The 17265-nt window shown below is 34.1% G+C and overlaps 1 protein-coding gene across 5 annotated transcripts in view; it reads right to left on the bottom strand.

Annotated features, from left to right (window-relative positions):
- Positions 1-11370: 11370 nt before the first annotated feature.
- The window catches only part of LOC140451284 (angiomotin-like protein 1), an 880806-nt gene continuing 874911 nt past the window's right edge, over positions 11371-17265 (bottom strand). For 2 of the 5 annotated variants that reach the window (XM_072545031.1, XM_072545028.1), the window contains one exon: positions 14865-15522. In XM_072545031.1, the coding sequence (XP_072401132.1) occupies positions 14905-15522 (618 nt within the window). In that variant the 3' untranslated portion in view covers positions 14865-14904. Of the gene's footprint in view, positions 14233-14864; positions 15523-17265 lie in introns of those variants that run through there. The other 3 variants (XM_072545057.1, XM_072545049.1, XM_072545053.1) reach the window with 3 other exon arrangements.

Genomic DNA, 17265 nt, shown 5'->3' with positions numbered 1-17265 from the left:
CACATCTACAAATATTTTTGTGGCTTTATTTACGACAAGTAACGCTCGTCTAAGACTGTACTATATGATTGATAGACTAGGAGAGGCTGTAGCTTATTTCGACACAGACTCCGTTGCTTATATTGATGATTGCCTAAACACTGTTTAAACATGTGAAATGTTAGGTGATTGGAGCGATGAGCTTGGGGCAGATGATTATATTGTAGAATGGCAGGCAACTGGTCCAAAAAGTTATTACTACAAAACAGTCAAGGGCAAAGAGGTGACTAAAATCAAAGGCTTTACTCTAAACTATGAAAACAGCCTAGTACTCAATGCCTCCGCTATGACTGCTATCATACACGACCCCACCAAAACAAATCAAGCTCACATATGACCAAATATGCCGCGATGTCCACACTAAAGACATTGTAACGAGAAAGAGGGTGTCGAAGACATTTAAGATGGATTACAAGAAGCGAAAGATTGTACATAATGATGAGTGTATGGATATCCTACCTCTAGGCTACAAGGCCTCTTAGATTGATGTTAATAGTGTGCCACATGTCGAACTCTTCATTCATAGTTAAATACTCATAAAGTAGTACACACGTATCAAGATGTGGTCTGTAAATGTTATAAACCATCGAGAAATTAAAAAATTCAATGCTCATCAGAGCACTTTCCAACTGTGCTGTGAAAACTATGTAGGTGGTGGCCTTAATCAAGACTCTTTGAAAAATAAATTAGATTCTGCTCTTAACGATATAAAAAAGCAAATTGGCTACAAAAAGGGTGACAGAATCCGTGTTGTGGCTTTAATTGACAATTTCAATCATCCTATTTCGACAAGAACTAGTGCAGATGTCAATATGACCAATTTACTAGAGCAAATTGAAAATGTAACCAGTTCCAATGCTTACATACAGCTTAAAGATACGAAATTCGACTTTCAAATCTTAAAAATGCCTCGCTAATTACTTTTTATGTAAAATGAATTGCTTTGAAAATTATCATTCAATTTAAAAACATCGGCAATATTCAAAATTTCAGAATGTTATCTTATTTTCAATGTTAAAAAATGCTATTTACCATTTTTTAAAAAATATTTAAGAGCTACTGTACTTTTGCATAGGTTATATTTTGACAAAGAGCGAGTCAAAAAGTCATAGAACTGAAACGAGAAGCTGCTACGTTTGGTCTATATATAAATGAAAGCAAAACAAAATATATGGAGTGCACAAAATCGAATGAACATGAGAATCTGAAGGTAGACAACCATACCTACAAATATGCCTCCACTTTTCCCTACCTAGGCTCAATAATAAATGACAACAACAACATCAGTCAAGAAATACAAGCACGGATTCTTAGCGGTAATAAGTGCTTTTATGCATACAAAGACTTAATGAAAAGTAAGTTACTGAATCGTGAGTCTAAGCTGAGAATCTACAAAACAGTAATTAGACCAGTGGTCACATATGGATGTGAAACGTGGACCCTCTCAACCACTGATGAAAATCAACTGAGAATATTTGAGCGCAAAATACTAAGGAAGATATTTGGACCAACCCAATGCAGCGATAGTTCGTGGAGAATTAAAATGAACCACGAGCTGGATGAACTAATGCAGAGCGCAGATATTGTCAGATTTGTAAAACCACAAAGACTAAACTGGCTTGGTCACCTAGAAAGAATGCCAGATAACCGAGCTGTAAAAGTAGTCCAAAGATGGAAGCCCCAAGGAAACAGAACAAGAGGAAGGCCCCGTAAAAGATGGATAGACGACGTAGAGAGGGATCTTAAAACCATGAACATCAGGCAGTGGCGAAGGAAAGTATCCGACAGGGCAGAATGGAAGAACATTGTTAAGCAGGCCAAGACTCACAAAGGGTTGTAGCGCCATTAGAAGAAGAAGAGAAGATCTTATTTTCAATGTTAAAAAATGCTATCTACCATTTTTAAAAAAATATTTAAGAGCTACTGTACTTTTGCATAGGTTATATTTTGACACCATCCACGCTTTGTTTACGAAGAATATCTACATATTTAAGTGTAAAAATCCTTTTAGCTTTAATCCCTGATAACCTTCCCTAAACAAGAGTCAGTACTATTTAGTCAGTGGTAGACTATCCCAAAGTAGTAGCCATTGAACTAAGGTCTGACCAAACCTCTGTATAATAAAAATCTTAAAAGATGCTCAGTTAAATCACCAGAAGATATCTGTTATGAGCCACTAGCTACTTAATGAACCGATCTGGTGAACTCTGGAGCTATGTGTTCGTTAGCTGCCTGATACCCAAAAGATACTCTGCACAGATCACTAAAAGATATTTACTGAGCCTTACCTTAAACTAAGCCCTGACAACACCTCTGTATAATAAAAAATCTTAAAAGATGCTCAGATAAATCACCAAAAGATATCTGTTATGATTCACTGGCTACTTAATGAAATGGTCTGGTTAACTCCGGAGCTATGTGTTCGTTAGCTGCCTGATACCCAAAAGATACTCTGCACAGATCACTAAAAGATATTTACTGAGCCTTACACTACTTATATGTGATTTCTACATAAGCAAAGCATGGATGGGCCCAAATAACGTAGGCCTGTCTTATGTCTTTCTATGCTCTGTATATTGAGACATATGGCGGGGAATCTTAACGAGGCCTAAAACACCTCCAATACTTCAATATTCTCTGATATATCCACGAATATGTCATATAATGCTGAAGATTTGTCCCCTTTGGGTAGGGTCATGGAAAGAGGTGAAAATTTTTAAATAATAGCTCATAAGACATGCTTTTAATTAATGAAATATTGTATTTTTCTCTGAATAAATAACAAACACATCTGTTAAAAATCAATATGTTTTTGTCTATTATTTATCATCTCTCTTTACTCTTAATGTAAAAAACAATCACTAAACATTTGTGATATTTTATTTAATTATTATTTATTATGTAAAATAAATTGATACTATTAGAAGATCGACAATTCTCAAACAAAAACAACAAACAACAGGAAATTGTTATCTAACCGGTGAAAACGATAAATTTATTATTTTCTCCGCATATTGTACAAACTTATGACTTCTGATACTTAAATTGGAATTGTTTATAAATAAAAACAATAAAATTTTACACATTTTTTATATTCTTTTCTTTAAAGCAGAAAATTTACAAACATTTGCTTACCCTTACTTATTCAGCGTCTAACGTTGTCAATTGTTGTTGTTGATTTCCAAATATTAATTACAGAGGGCACTGATGCTTCATGCTCGGTTTCTCATCTAAAATTATAAGTTTATATAATTTGTACAATGCTTGTACTGTATAATATTTTTTCTAGGTACTCATGTATTCTTTATTTTACATTTAAGAATTTTTAATAACACAAAATTTAAAAACGTTTTTTTTATTAAGCAAATACAGTGACATTGTTGTGCATGCTCATTAGACATTTGGGACATCTGCATATTGGGCATTTTGCAAAAAAAACCTGCGTAGGCTTTTTATTTACATGCTTGTTAGAAACCAGGCACATTTATGGTATTTGTTAAAAAGCTAGGCATACTTAACGCAAAATAACAATATCTTACCTTAGTGTCTGTATACTTCGTCTATTTCTGTCGGTCTTTACGCCTTAGATTTTGACAATTTAGAACTTTTTGGGATTTTTAACCCTTTGGTATACTCTGTAAGCAAAAGTAAAACTGTTTTAAACTCTTAATTATTCTACCACCTTTTGACATATTTTACCAGTACAGCCTCCATTTTGTACATGTGTATTAAATCTACATTTTTTACAAAATAAAACAACATATTACTTACCTCTGCTTTCTTCTGTTAAGCGTTGTTCTTGGTAGGTCCTTACACGCATAAAAATGTATATTTGCATATTTTTTCACAAAATTTTTGCATTTTGCCACATTTTTCTGATTTCTTACACTATAATTCATAAAACACATTTCTTTGAAAAAATATTATTTAAAATGAAACGATGAAGTCTTTGCTGTTGTTCTACACCTAGCGATAGATAACAGTTTGCGGTTTTGTCGATATCGCAGCCTGCTTTCAACTTTATCAATTTCACGTGTTTTTCTGCTAAATACATTCGTAATTTTTTTCATATTTTAGATAATCGATTCAAAACATAATTCTTTACAACTAAAAATCAACTTTTTAAAAATAGTTTCTCTTTATCGTACTTTATGTTTGCGGCTTTTTATATTTAACACACAAGTTTAAAAATATAATTGTAATATTCATATCGCCAAACTATTCGCTTTTGCATTATCCTCTGCGGTTTGTACACGGATTGCTTCGTCATGACCATCTTTGATAAATACTTTTTTTTATACCTATTGAAGCCTACCTAATTTAAATGACCGATTGGCCTAGTAGTCTGGGCGTCTAGTCATGAACGTATGGGTCGCGGGTTCGAGTCCTACACATGGTAAAGTTTTTTATTTATTTAATAAATAATACTTTGATTAAAAACTGCCGAGTTTGTGGTCGGAAGCTGGGGAAATTTGAGATACGGGGCTGGGGAAATTTGCCCTATTCTCCATAAGACCGGAACAGTTTTTCCCTAGATCTGGGGACAAAAAGTGCTTAAGTGTCTCTCTTTCTACTTATAATCTCACAAATAATCCATACCTCAGCGCAGAGGTTATTGCTTCCTATCATACCATACCAACAAACTTTGCTTACCCTACAATTTAATCTACGCCTTAATTGCGACACTTAGGAAGTTCAATTAGAAAATATATTATTCGGCAATTTATTTAGTTGTAGGTAAATGAACTAATTATTAAAATATTATACGATATGGTTTTACAATGTCACTTATACACGGTGAAATTATAATAGATTAAGAAGTTAAGAATAATGTGAGATTACAAATTAAGGGGTTAATTTGTGATTGAACATATTGGCCACTATATAAAAAACAAACAGACGAACAATAGAAATATTTAAAACATATAAAATATAAAATAATAATATAACAATAATCATAACACTAATTCACTCGGTTTTTGAATTATTATCTCACCCGAGCAGTGCTACCTATAATTTGATTATTTAGAATTTATGTTCCAGCTAAACTATCTAATTCAAATCTTCAAATCTAAGCTCATTAAGTGAAACTGATCTAGGAGGGGCTTTCTTTAAAGTTGTACTTAAGTTTGGTTGTGATACCGTATGTGTTCGAGGCGCTGGATTAGGTTGGATGCAAAAACCTTGATGTCTTTGTTTTCTGGCTCTCTTGGAGTTTCGAATATATCTGACCACCTTCCTTTATTTTCATATGTCACTTAAAATTAGTGTAAGTTATTGTAATCTACTGCAAGTAGATTCGTTGGGACCAACAACGAGCGCACAACACTACCTCTTTTTTTTCTAGGTTTGTGTCTCTTTGAAATTTCTTCTCTAATTGCAGCAGTCTGGCATATGCTTGCTGTTCTGAGTCCCCCTAATATGCTTCTATTAGAATTGACGGATATTTTAACTTCAAATCTTCCTTTATTATCCCTTTTTACTGTTCTTTTATAATATCCTTCACACTCTTTTTCTTCTACTGAAAGAGTATTGCTTTGATCTACTTCTTTTAACTCCCAGTATTTTTTTATTTCTTCATCGATCTGTCGTCTAGATATCATGCTGAGTACTTGTATATTCAGTTCAAAAGATCCGTGTGTGTCAAAGGGCGATGGAGCGTGCTATGTTGGGCGTTTCACTACGAGACAAGATCCCAAATCGCCAGCTACGACAAAGAACAGGAGTGGCTGATGCAGTAGAGAGAGTAGCAACACTAAAATGGAACTGGACAGGTCACGTGGCTCGAATGACAGACAATAGATGGACAAAGCGGATACTGGAATGGAGACCAAGAGATGATGCCTACCAAAGTAGAGGTCGTCCACCAACACGTTGGACTGACGATCTAAAACGTTGTCATAGGAATTGGATGCAAGAGGCAAAAGATCGAAATAGATGGAAAATTATGAGGGAGATCTATGTCCAGCAGTGGATAAGCAAAGATTGAATGATGACTTGTATATTAGGAATATTCTCTTGCTGTGCTATCCCTGACATTATCCAACCCAATTTTGTATTTTGGGCGAGTAAACCATTCTTTGTTCGATCTACTCCGTCCAGTAATATCAAACTATATTCTTTGGCTCCTAGTAGAATATCTATTGAACCTGTTTCATTAAAATTTGGATCCGCCAGGACTAAGTGCCTTTCTTTCATCTGTATCTCCTTCTCCGGTAGATTTCTTGTTATTTTTCGTAGTACAATGGCTTCGGTCTTCATTTCAAATTCGTTTTTGAAATGCGCCTCCAAGTTTAATGTTACGCTCCATTTCGACGTCCTTTGGTCTTCATTGCCAATTCCAGATATTTGAGCGTGGACAGCCTTTCTTTTTATTCCGAGACTTGTAGCGGCCTGCTCCGTAATGAATGATGACTGCGAGCCTTGGTCAATCAATGCTCTCATCAATTGTGAGCTTCCTTTTGAGACTCTTACTCGTACTAATGCCGTTGCAAGTAGCACTTCTACATTCCGATGACTTAAACAGCTCACGGTATTCTCTTGTCTCCTTGACGATCCGTCGTAAGTGTTGTCACCTCCGGTCCCACTAAAATTGGGTCTATTTTGTGGCCTTCTGTTTTCAGAAGTTCTTCTGTTGTCATACTGACCTGACCCACTAGAATTTGATCTATTGACGTGACAACGTCTTAAATTAGGTTGTGGCTCGGAGTCACTCATGAAAAAGTGTAACGCCCGCTCACGTCTGTTACGATGAGTCACTGAACGAGAGAGAGGCCCGCCGGACTGGCGAATGCCTTGCGTCTCTCTCCCACTCAAACATGATCGGTCCGCTGCGCGCGCAGCACTAGAGAATTAGGCGCGTTGAATCGGTGCGTGCTTGTGTCTCTGTCTTTCTCGAGCGTTCTTGGCGTTGGAAAACCGAGAAAGCGTCATAATACAAGTTCACACGTGTGGTTAAAGTATCGTTAGCTGTGTCTGTAGTGAAAATGTGGAGTGCTTAGATTCGTCATTTACAACAACTACAACAATAAAGGTAAATTATTGTACACTAATATTTCATTATCGTAAACTATGATTGATTAATTGTTAGATTGACACAAAAGTTGAGAAACTGAGTTTATAGGTTATGTCATACTATTGACAAATGTTGATAGTGTTAAGTAAATTATTAGTTTAAATCACTCTGCAATCAATCGTAATTCAGTCGATTCAGTCATATCAATAAATATTCTACCGAGAAAAAGACGTTGTCACGTAAAATCTTCGCCCGTAAAACCGACTTTACAGGCAACCGATTTTTGTGGCTTTCTGTTTTCAGAATTCCATCTGTTATCATACTGACCTGACCCACTAGAATTTGGTCTATTTTGTGGCCTTCTGTTTTCAGAATTCCTTCTGTTATCATACTGACCTTTTGACAAGTATAGTAATGAATGGTGCTGTCCACCACATTCTGCACATCTATGATAGGAATAACATGGTACTTCCCTTTTGTGTAGTAAGCATCTACCGCACCATTGCTTTTCACGTTTCTTTCACGTACTTGTTGACGTAGAAACGTTGTACATTTCCATAGTTTATGTTCTTCATGACACACCACACAGGTTATCTTCTTCTTAACCTGTTGTCTATGATCTGTTCCTTTCCTTTCTGTTTCCAACATCTCCAATGTCTGGAATCTTCTTTGTAGGAATTCCTGTGTTGACTTATATGTCGGAATGTCCCTACTGTCTTGAATTGACGTTTCATATAATCTCCTGGTTTCTGTGTCCCACTTTAACATACTTATCCTTGCTATAAGAGGGCTCCAGGACTCTGTCATTATACCTAGTCCACTAATGGCTTCTAAGCATTCGTGGAGAGTATCATGTAATGTTTTCAGCGCCTTTGCTGACGTTTCTTTTATCTCCGCAGCCTGAAGTATCTTGTCTATTAATATAAATAGATTCATCCTTGGATTATCGTACCGATCTGCAACATTTTCCAGGCAGCACTGTAGTTTGCTTCTGTTGTATTTAAATGTTGTATTATTCTACTTGCTTCTCCTCGGAGGCTTGTCTTCAGATACTGCATTTTTTCCACATTTGATAGTTGGTTATTCTCATGTATCAAACTTTTAAAAATATCATAGAATGTTACCCAGGATTCATACCTTCCCTCAAAACAGGGTAACTTCACTTGGGGTGATATTATTTTGTCTTTCTTGCATCCTTCCGCCTCTAATCTCTTATTTTCTTTTATGATCGACCGCACCCTTCTTCTCATTGCATAAAATCTTTCTATTTCACCTTCTTCTAGTGTATCCTGTTCATTGTCCACAGTTATTTCCATTATTTAAGCATCTATTTTTTGTACCTCTTCTTTTAAATCTTCTTGTATATCTTCATCGGTTTCGTCGTCTTCCAATAAATGATGAAGTTTTCCCATCCTAATTTCTACTTCTCTAATTTTTGTCGAAGACTTGTAAGAATTTTTAATAAAATCCTCTAAAGTCTTTTTTGTTTCTTCATATCTTTTTTGTACTTGTTCGTAAAAGTTAGACGTAAAATATTTATCAACTCTCGAACCCTTCTCTTCAATTTCTGTGTTTTGATCTTCAAAGTCGTTCCACAATTCATCAAGTGTCTGTCTTTTGATGTTTAAGTATTCTCTCGTTCGTTTTTCTTTCCGAAGTTTTCGTAAATTATTTAAAAGCTTTGTAATTTCTTGACCTAGTTTTTCTTGATCTAAATATAACCGCTCCATTTCAAACGTATATAAGGCTGACCTAAATTCAACTTTTAAAGTCTCAGCAAGATTACCTTAGACAACAACGCAATGAACTTCTTAACCTGGCTGACACAGCTTATTGTACAAATTAAAGAATGTAATATTATCACTTATAACCAGAGAGAAAAAATTCTTTATATAAAAAATGCAAATACTACAAAATACTATATATTTGGAATGAATGAACTCTGAATGTGTATAAAAATAACGATTTGTCACGATATTTCCCTATATTATGAAAATCAAATGTTTTAAGAATTTTAAATTGTAAGAATCAAATTATGGAGTATAATTAAAATTAAAATAATTAAGCTATTAGATTAGATTAGATTACCGAATATAATTAAAATTAAAATAATCAAGATATTAGATTTGAATTAGCTGTATACAAACTATTACTATTTTAAGTAAAAAAGTATGCAGAATAAAAATATTTCAATTGAGTATTATTAAATTTGAATCTTAAGTTTCTTTAATAATCTTTTTAATTTATAAAAAAAAAATGCATTGCTCTAAATGATAATAAATATTCAAAAACTTACAGTTTTATCCCGACGTTCACTTGTATGTTCCTGCTTCCTTCTTAGAACTGCAACTGGAACTGGTGAGCTGGATCTCTGGATGCTACTAGATTTTTCTGCTGGAAACTGGATCTCCAAACTGATGGAACAGTAGACTTAAGGACTGCTATTCAGGTTCTCTTGTAATCAAAGGCTCTCGTAAGGCTCCTACCCTTAATTTCGGTGCTTTCTGGTCTTTTTAATTTCTTTTTTCTTTTCTCCACACTTCGAATTCAATCATCGATCTTGTACGGAACTGGGAAACAGCTATTTAGGTCGCTAAGGGTCGTCTCCTTCGAAGCTCCAAACCAATTAACGCCCTTTTGATGATGTTTTGTCGAAGGACCAATGGAAAGTTTTCGTACGTAGATTTGAGGTTCGAATCGGTTTGTAAATGCCCCTTTGTCCGCTTCTTGTCGGTCGACGATGATAGGTATAATAAAAGTTGAAGTTGTGGAGTAAAACTGTTGATTTATTGACAGCTACTGGTAATTACACAATATGATGTTCGTTAGGTAACTACTTATGATTGACTGTTGTAGACTGCGCTCACATAAGCTCAAATCCCCAATTTATAATCTCACAAATAATCCATACCTCAGCACAGAGGTTATTGCTTCTTATCATACCATACCAACAAACTTTGCTTGCCCTACAATTTAATCTACGCCTTAATTGCGACACTTAGGAAGTTCAATTAGAAAATATATTATTCGGCAATTTATTTAATTGTAGGTAAATGAACTAATTATTAAAATATTATACGATATGGTTTTACAATGTCACTTATACACGGTGAAAGTATAATAGATTAAGAAGTTAAGAATAATTTGAGATTACAAATTAAGGGGTTAATTTGTGATTTAACAGGAAGTTTTTCTAAAAAAAGTCTACAGTATAGGAAAAATGTGTTGCTTTATTTTGTAACAAGTAAATTAAGGTATTTATAACAAAATTAGTATCTTTGAGATTTGGTAATGCATTATTTAGATTAGATCTCTTAGAGTTACATCCGATTAAAAAAAAAAGAAGAAAATTGGAAGCCGAGAAAATACATTTTTTTACATATACCGATTTTGACCTTTGAAATTCAATATTCTTCGACCTAGTTGTTTTGGTATTTTTTTCACCCGCAATAATGATCGTTTTCGTTTTTATAATGTATGAATATTTTGAAGATATGACAAGTTTTATCGCGACAGAACTCCGAAAGAGAAAGGTAGTGATTCACAGATTACAATCCTATCGTTTCTAACTTCGTCACAAATGCCGGTCAACTTTGACAGGAACCACTGCATGTAATTTAACTTTTTTTTTTTAAAGAAACTTCTTTCCAGGCCTTTTCCAACGCCGTTTTCTGAAATTAATTTAAACTAATAGTTACCGAAATATTTTGCTTAACTATTTGTTTTAACACTAAAAATGTATTTAAGACTTTAAGAAATTCCTGATGCGGCCCAAATAATCCGAATATTATATTATAAAGATTTTTTAGGCGAATTAAAGTCCTAAGTGCAATCCAAGTGGTTGAAAACATTGAATAAGGACAGGTTTTACCCCTTTTTTATATTTATTTCTATTTTGCAGCAAGAGTAATAAAACATTTTTAACCAGTCATCTTATAGGAAATTGAATTGTGACTATTTGATTTCATTACGACTTTACTTCAAAATTTTAAAGTTATAAACACGAAAAATAGAAAAAAAAGACGTTTTTTGAAAAGGATGAAGTACGGCATCCCCTGTACAAGTAATGAGGTTAAATAAAAGAGGGTAATGAGACTATCTGATACCTCTCTCACAGGCATATTCTTTATTTTTTCTTGAGGCATTTCAATAAAAAACTTACAAAGGATCAAAGGTAAACACAACAGGTCAATTTTTTGGCAGAAAATGGAGTTACAGAATCTTAAAGAATATTATAATGTCGGCTAACTAGATACTATCATTAGATTTTGCTCGAATATCTGTATAATAAAACAAATTTTAATTTTATAAACTTTATTCTTACATAACTCGTACAATAACATAGCGATATTGTATATAAGCAGTCTAGAAAACACTAAATAAATATTCTCCCAAATTTAGTGGTTTTCTATTTAATGTGCATACATTGTCTTATATTAAAAAGGCACTTGATATTGACAATAGTTTCGTTTATATAATATCGTTCGTTTTTTGATAAAATGCTTACATTTTTATACAAATAAATGAGTAAAATTGATTAATTAACGTTAAAAAATCAAATTTTAAGGCTATTTAATGATACTGGGAAAGATTTAAAACTGAAGGTTCCTATCTTCGATATGATCAGAATATATACACGTAAAAACATAATTTTCGAGTATACCGTTAATAAATATATATATATATATATATATATATATATATATATATATATATATATATATATATATATATATATATATATAAATTATGGCACAATAGACATTTGGCCCCAATTGTTATTTACTGGAATAGTATCCAAAATACAGTAAAAATATGTAAGATCTCTTTCAGATCATTTGGCCAAAAAGCATTGTTGTCAATACTTAATTTCTTAGTAATTGTGTGTACATGTTGATCACAAGTATCAACAACTTGTAAGTGGTTGCAAGCTTTAGTCTATTTTTTTTATCTAAGTTTCTTCATAATTTTAAATACAATTATATACATAGAAATCGGCTCACTTTTTGAATGTTATTGTCATTTTTAGAAATTATACGTCAAGTCAGAATAAAACCTTGAACGTGTAATACATACCTATATAATTAACTGTAACTTAATTTTTTAATTTTCCCTACTTTCAAAGGTTAAGAATATTTTAAAAAAATGTATATTAGATTAAATTAGATTAGGTGTATTGTAGAATTAAAAAAAAATCCATTAATCGCTTATTATTAACTCCGCCCACTTTTTTTGGCGTTTCAAAAAAATGTGTTTGGCCTATTTGCCGCTCACAGTCGGTGTATTAGTAAAGAAAATTTAAGTAAGTGAGTAAAAGTTATAATTTAAATTAACCAGGTGGCCTGTTGGCACACCGTCAAACAAAAAGTTACCAACGGTGAGGTACTTCGGCGGATGACTAAACAAAATTTCAAACAAAAATTCAATACTTGGGTCATGTGTTAAGAGGTGAAAGATATGAATTACTCCTAATCATATTGGAACCTTCGATAGCTCAGTTGGTAGAGCGGTGGACTGTAGTGGAATTACTCCTAATCATATTGTAAGGTAAAGTGCAGGGCAAAAGATCAGTTGGAAGACGCCAGAACTCGTGGCTGAAAGACCTGAGGAGATGTTTTGACCGCTCATCCAAAAAAATTTTTCGTGCAGCGACCCAGAGCTACATGCCATTTGGATAGCCAACGTTCGAAAGGAGACGGCGCAATAAGAAGAAGATCTCCCTTTGCCTTTTTGGGTTATCCACATCTGGTATGCTTACCACTCCCGGGCGGCCACAGAAAAAGTTTGGCGAGTGCAGCGAAAAAAGTAAAATGAGACGAGTTTATCACAACTGTCAACGCGATTATCTGGTCACAGGAACTTGGTAACAATTATTAAGGATGCTAGTAAAAGTGCCGAAATATGCAAGAAGATGAAGCAAAGATGTAAAGTCGAGTGACTGCACAAAAGAAAGGTGCTACACGAAATAAGTAGGTTTGGCATATTATGGGGACTCTGTATTATGGACCACCCTCTGTAAATACATGTGCAAATGTTATAACTTTTACTCATCACATTTGCTTGCAGTATTATAGAGCCGATGATTCTTATGAGGAAGAATCTAGTGATTAAAAGGGAATTGTAATGAGAACATAAACATTGTATATAGATATTAGCGTAAGTTGTAAATATAAATTGTATTCTGGCAAATAAAATGTAATTGTGTAAGCATATGATGCCATTTTTATTTTCACTAATACACTATACTTTTAATTTCCTAACTTTTTCTGATCGAAACACTGTGCAGCGTGCTGAGTCCTTCACCGAGGCATTGCCTGGTTTCGGGCGGATCAGTTGTTAAGTGGTAGGGCACTCTTTTGTCCTAGGATTGAGAAAGGCTGATCCCTCAAGAAATATTTCAACGGCATAAGGATGTAGAAGATAAGGAGAAACCACTACAATAAAGATCCATATGGATATCTCTTGGACATCTATCATGACTACATTTTTGAGAGTGAAGATTACAGATCATGTATATCTAAGGGCACGATCCGGGAAGGGAGGAATAACGCCACAAAACCATGAGGTCTCCTGGGTCATTAGGGGGCGAAAACCTCCAAGTAAAAGGAAGGACGCGCCCAGAAAATCTAAAAATTTATTAAAATATATACCTGGAACGTCAAGACCATGTACGAAGCAGGTCAAATTTATAATACCATCCATGAATTAGAGAGACCGAATACTGATATAATGGACATTAGTGAAATGTGATGACTTAATGCCTGAAAAGTACTGAAAGTACGTACTCAGCAGTGTAAGCATATACATTTTAAAATATAGTACCGCACGGCGTTTTTTAAGTTTAAGCGAGTACGGGCATAGTAGTTTTTATATCATATTTTCTGCTGCCTTCTTGTCAGATTATATTATGTTATTATTGTAATTATAAAAAGTTTATCTACAAGTTTTCAATATTTCAAAATTTTTTAAATGTTTCACGTTTAAGTTAGTTTTAGTGGAATTTAAATTACTAACTTGACAATATTCTTAGGACTGTGCACAACTGCCCAAAATTAATTGCTCCATCAAACATCAGACATCAACTACTCTTCCGTATTGACTTTAAATTAACTTTACATCAAATTGACATCCACTTTCAGACATTCACTAGATAAATTCGATATCCTTCCGATTTCATCCTACAACAACGCAGCTTAATTGGTGTTTGCAGAAAAGTAAAATAGCAAATAGCAAAAATAGCAAAAAAGCAAATGTGCTAACAAAACCGAGAATGAATCAAATCGCGCTACCATGATAAAAAAAAAATATGAGAATTATTATACTATTAACTACCTAATAACGCCGAATTAAATATAGTCTTTTTTACTTCAAATTTAATAATCAATTCTTTAATTTTTTTATTGTTCATATATTTTTTAAGGCAGTTCATGTTTTAGCAAATTTTGGTAATTTTATTGTTTAACATCCATACTATTTCCGTTCATTCCTAATCTATTTGATCAGGATTTAATTATCCAATCCCAAAACAAGATAAAATAAAGCTTACTTCAAATACTTTTTGGTAAAATGATTTGCAAGTTTTCGTTTTACAATAATGGTTTCATTATATTAAAGAAACCTAAAGAAATGTACCAATTGAAATCTCCACAGATCTCATGAATCTTCTTAGAGCTTAAATGTAATATTATAATAATAATAAGTAAAACTGAGAGTTATTTACAGAGATACTTATATAAAATTGTATCAGGTATTTGTTGGTAGCGGAATCCGATGAACATTTGCTATCTCACTCTGAGATAGCGCGTTTTATCAAAATATCAAATGAGACCTGTTAAACTCTTAACCATATTTTAAAATTGTATCCGGTATTTGTTGGTAGCGGAATCCGATGAACATTTGCTATCTCTTCCTAAAGATGAGCCCCTTCTCAAAGAACCGCCCCCATATAACCTAACCTTGGAAGAACTAGCCGAATTATCACTTAAAGTGGAAGCGGAATCTCTTTCCGCCCCAGCCGAGCTGCTTCTCAATCTTCCATATTCCCCTAATTTTCTAGGAGGGGGAATTAAGGATCGAGCAGGAGAAGTTCTTCTACTACTGGAATTTGAGCTTAATGAGTCTCCTCCATCTGCCTTCTTTTCTGAGTCAGGTAAGCGATTGTATTCACCCAAACGTCGAGGTAATCCAGAACGTAGTGAAGAACGCGGTGGACGAGGCAATGAACTCGGCGTAGGCGGTTTTTGAGATGTAGCTTGCACACCTTCAGGCATGCGTTGTTGTTGGGAAGTGCGACCTTGTTTTTCCAGGAGCAGCATCTCTCCAGATTCATGTCGAGTTGGGGGCAGCAGGAAGGGGCCCTGACTTTCATAAGACACCGTTGTCACACCTGCCAATAGTGGTTTGGGAATTTTTCCTTTTCTCTGCGCAGTGACTGGATTAGTGAATCCTGGAAAACAGCAAAGTGCCCGCTGAAATAGGAAGAAAAAGCCAGAGTTGGGATATGTCCCCGGGATCTGAGTGAAAAGATGGTTTAGTCACACAGCAAAGCCACACGCCAAGCGGGAGGCTGCGCCATGCTAGGAAAGGGAAGAAAGATAAGTAGGGGACAGTATTTTTAATGCATATTTTTTTTGAAAACTTTTATTTATATATAGTCTCTTAGAACTAGTAGTTTTTATAATGATAAACAAACTAATTAGAACTTAACTCGTATTCAAATTCTATCTTTTGGGCAAACAAACTACTAACTTACTTATTAAATATTTATTACATTAATTGTCTCTTTGAAATATGCACTTAAGAGTGATACGTAGCTTGATATTGATAACGAAGAGAAAAGATAACAATTGGTACAGTCTACGAGAATTTCTTTGTATTGGAGTCAGTAAATGTTTCATATTTTCAATACAGAACTCTACAAGTTCGTAGCACCTATTTCAATTTACAACAATGGTAAAGCATAAGAAAGATACACTAGGGGTTGGAATTAAAAAAGCATGGTGAAAAAGGACAGGAGGCACAATAAGTTGAAGAACGAGTCACTTGTACATTATGACAAAGATTTCTATTACCCTCTTAGGGACGACTCGAACCCTTATATATTGCATAAAGATTTTGGTTCGTCCATTCGGTCGCTAGCTAACCTAGTTTGTTTTGAAAACTCACGTGATTCTTGGTTGGTGCTTCACGGCAGCCAGAGATATTTTTCAAACAGAGGTCTGGATCAACGTAGTCTTATAATGGATCTGCGCTTTGAAATAAAAACCCGCGAGTGAATTTAATTGACTCATGAATAAGTAGTACTGTGACAGCAAGGGTCTAACGATTCTGCGAAACTGACTCATTGATCTCTGTCGTAAGGTGTAAAAACGCTAGAAAATTGGAACATACAAATAAACATACATACGTCTAATAGTTAAAAATATGTAGGTGGACTAATATTACAAAAATTGTTTCATCATCATCATCACTGGCTCGACAACCCTTTTTGGGTCTTGGCCTGTTCTAGGATTCTTCTCCATTCCGATCTGTTTCGTGATTTTTTTCTCCAGTTTTTTATTTTTAAGGTTGTTATATCATTTTCTATTTGTTCTAAGTATCTCAGTTTCGGTCTTCCTCTTGTTCTTTTTCCTACTGGCATCTGTTTGAATATTTTGTTTGGTATTTCGCCTTCTTCCATTCTTTCTACATGTCCTATCCAACGCAGCCGTCCTATTTTGATGAATGTTATAATATCCGGATCCTGGTATATTTTGTATAGTTCAGAGTTGTATCGTCTTCGCCATATTCCGTTTTCTTTTGTGCCCTTATATATGTGTCGCAAGATTTTTCTTTCGAAGGTGGCTAACAACGTTTCCTCTCTTTTAGTAAGTGTCCAGGTTTCTGAGCCATATGTGAGTACCGGTCTTATTAGGGTTTTATATATTTGGCATTTTGTCTTTCTTGCGACGTTATCTGATCTTAGGTGTCTAATTATTAGACAAAAATTGTTTATATACGAGAAAAAAGCAAATCCTATTTGTAAATGCACCCATAAAAAAATTAGAGAGAATGTAGAATAAACTCAAAAAGCAAAGTTGATTAAATTAGAGAATAACTTATTTGGGTATCTCTTAAAAAATATTTTCCAAACAAACATAAGTTGGGTACTTAATATAAATAAAAGAAATGAAATATTACAAACTCGGAAACTGATATGTAATTTGTATGAA

The sequence above is a fragment of the Diabrotica undecimpunctata genome, chromosome 1, assembly GCF_040954645.1.
Source record: "Diabrotica undecimpunctata isolate CICGRU chromosome 1, icDiaUnde3, whole genome shotgun sequence".
Classification (NCBI taxonomy): Eukaryota; Metazoa; Arthropoda; class Insecta; order Coleoptera; family Chrysomelidae; genus Diabrotica; species Diabrotica undecimpunctata.
This window is presented reverse-complemented; position numbering and strand designations above follow the sequence as displayed.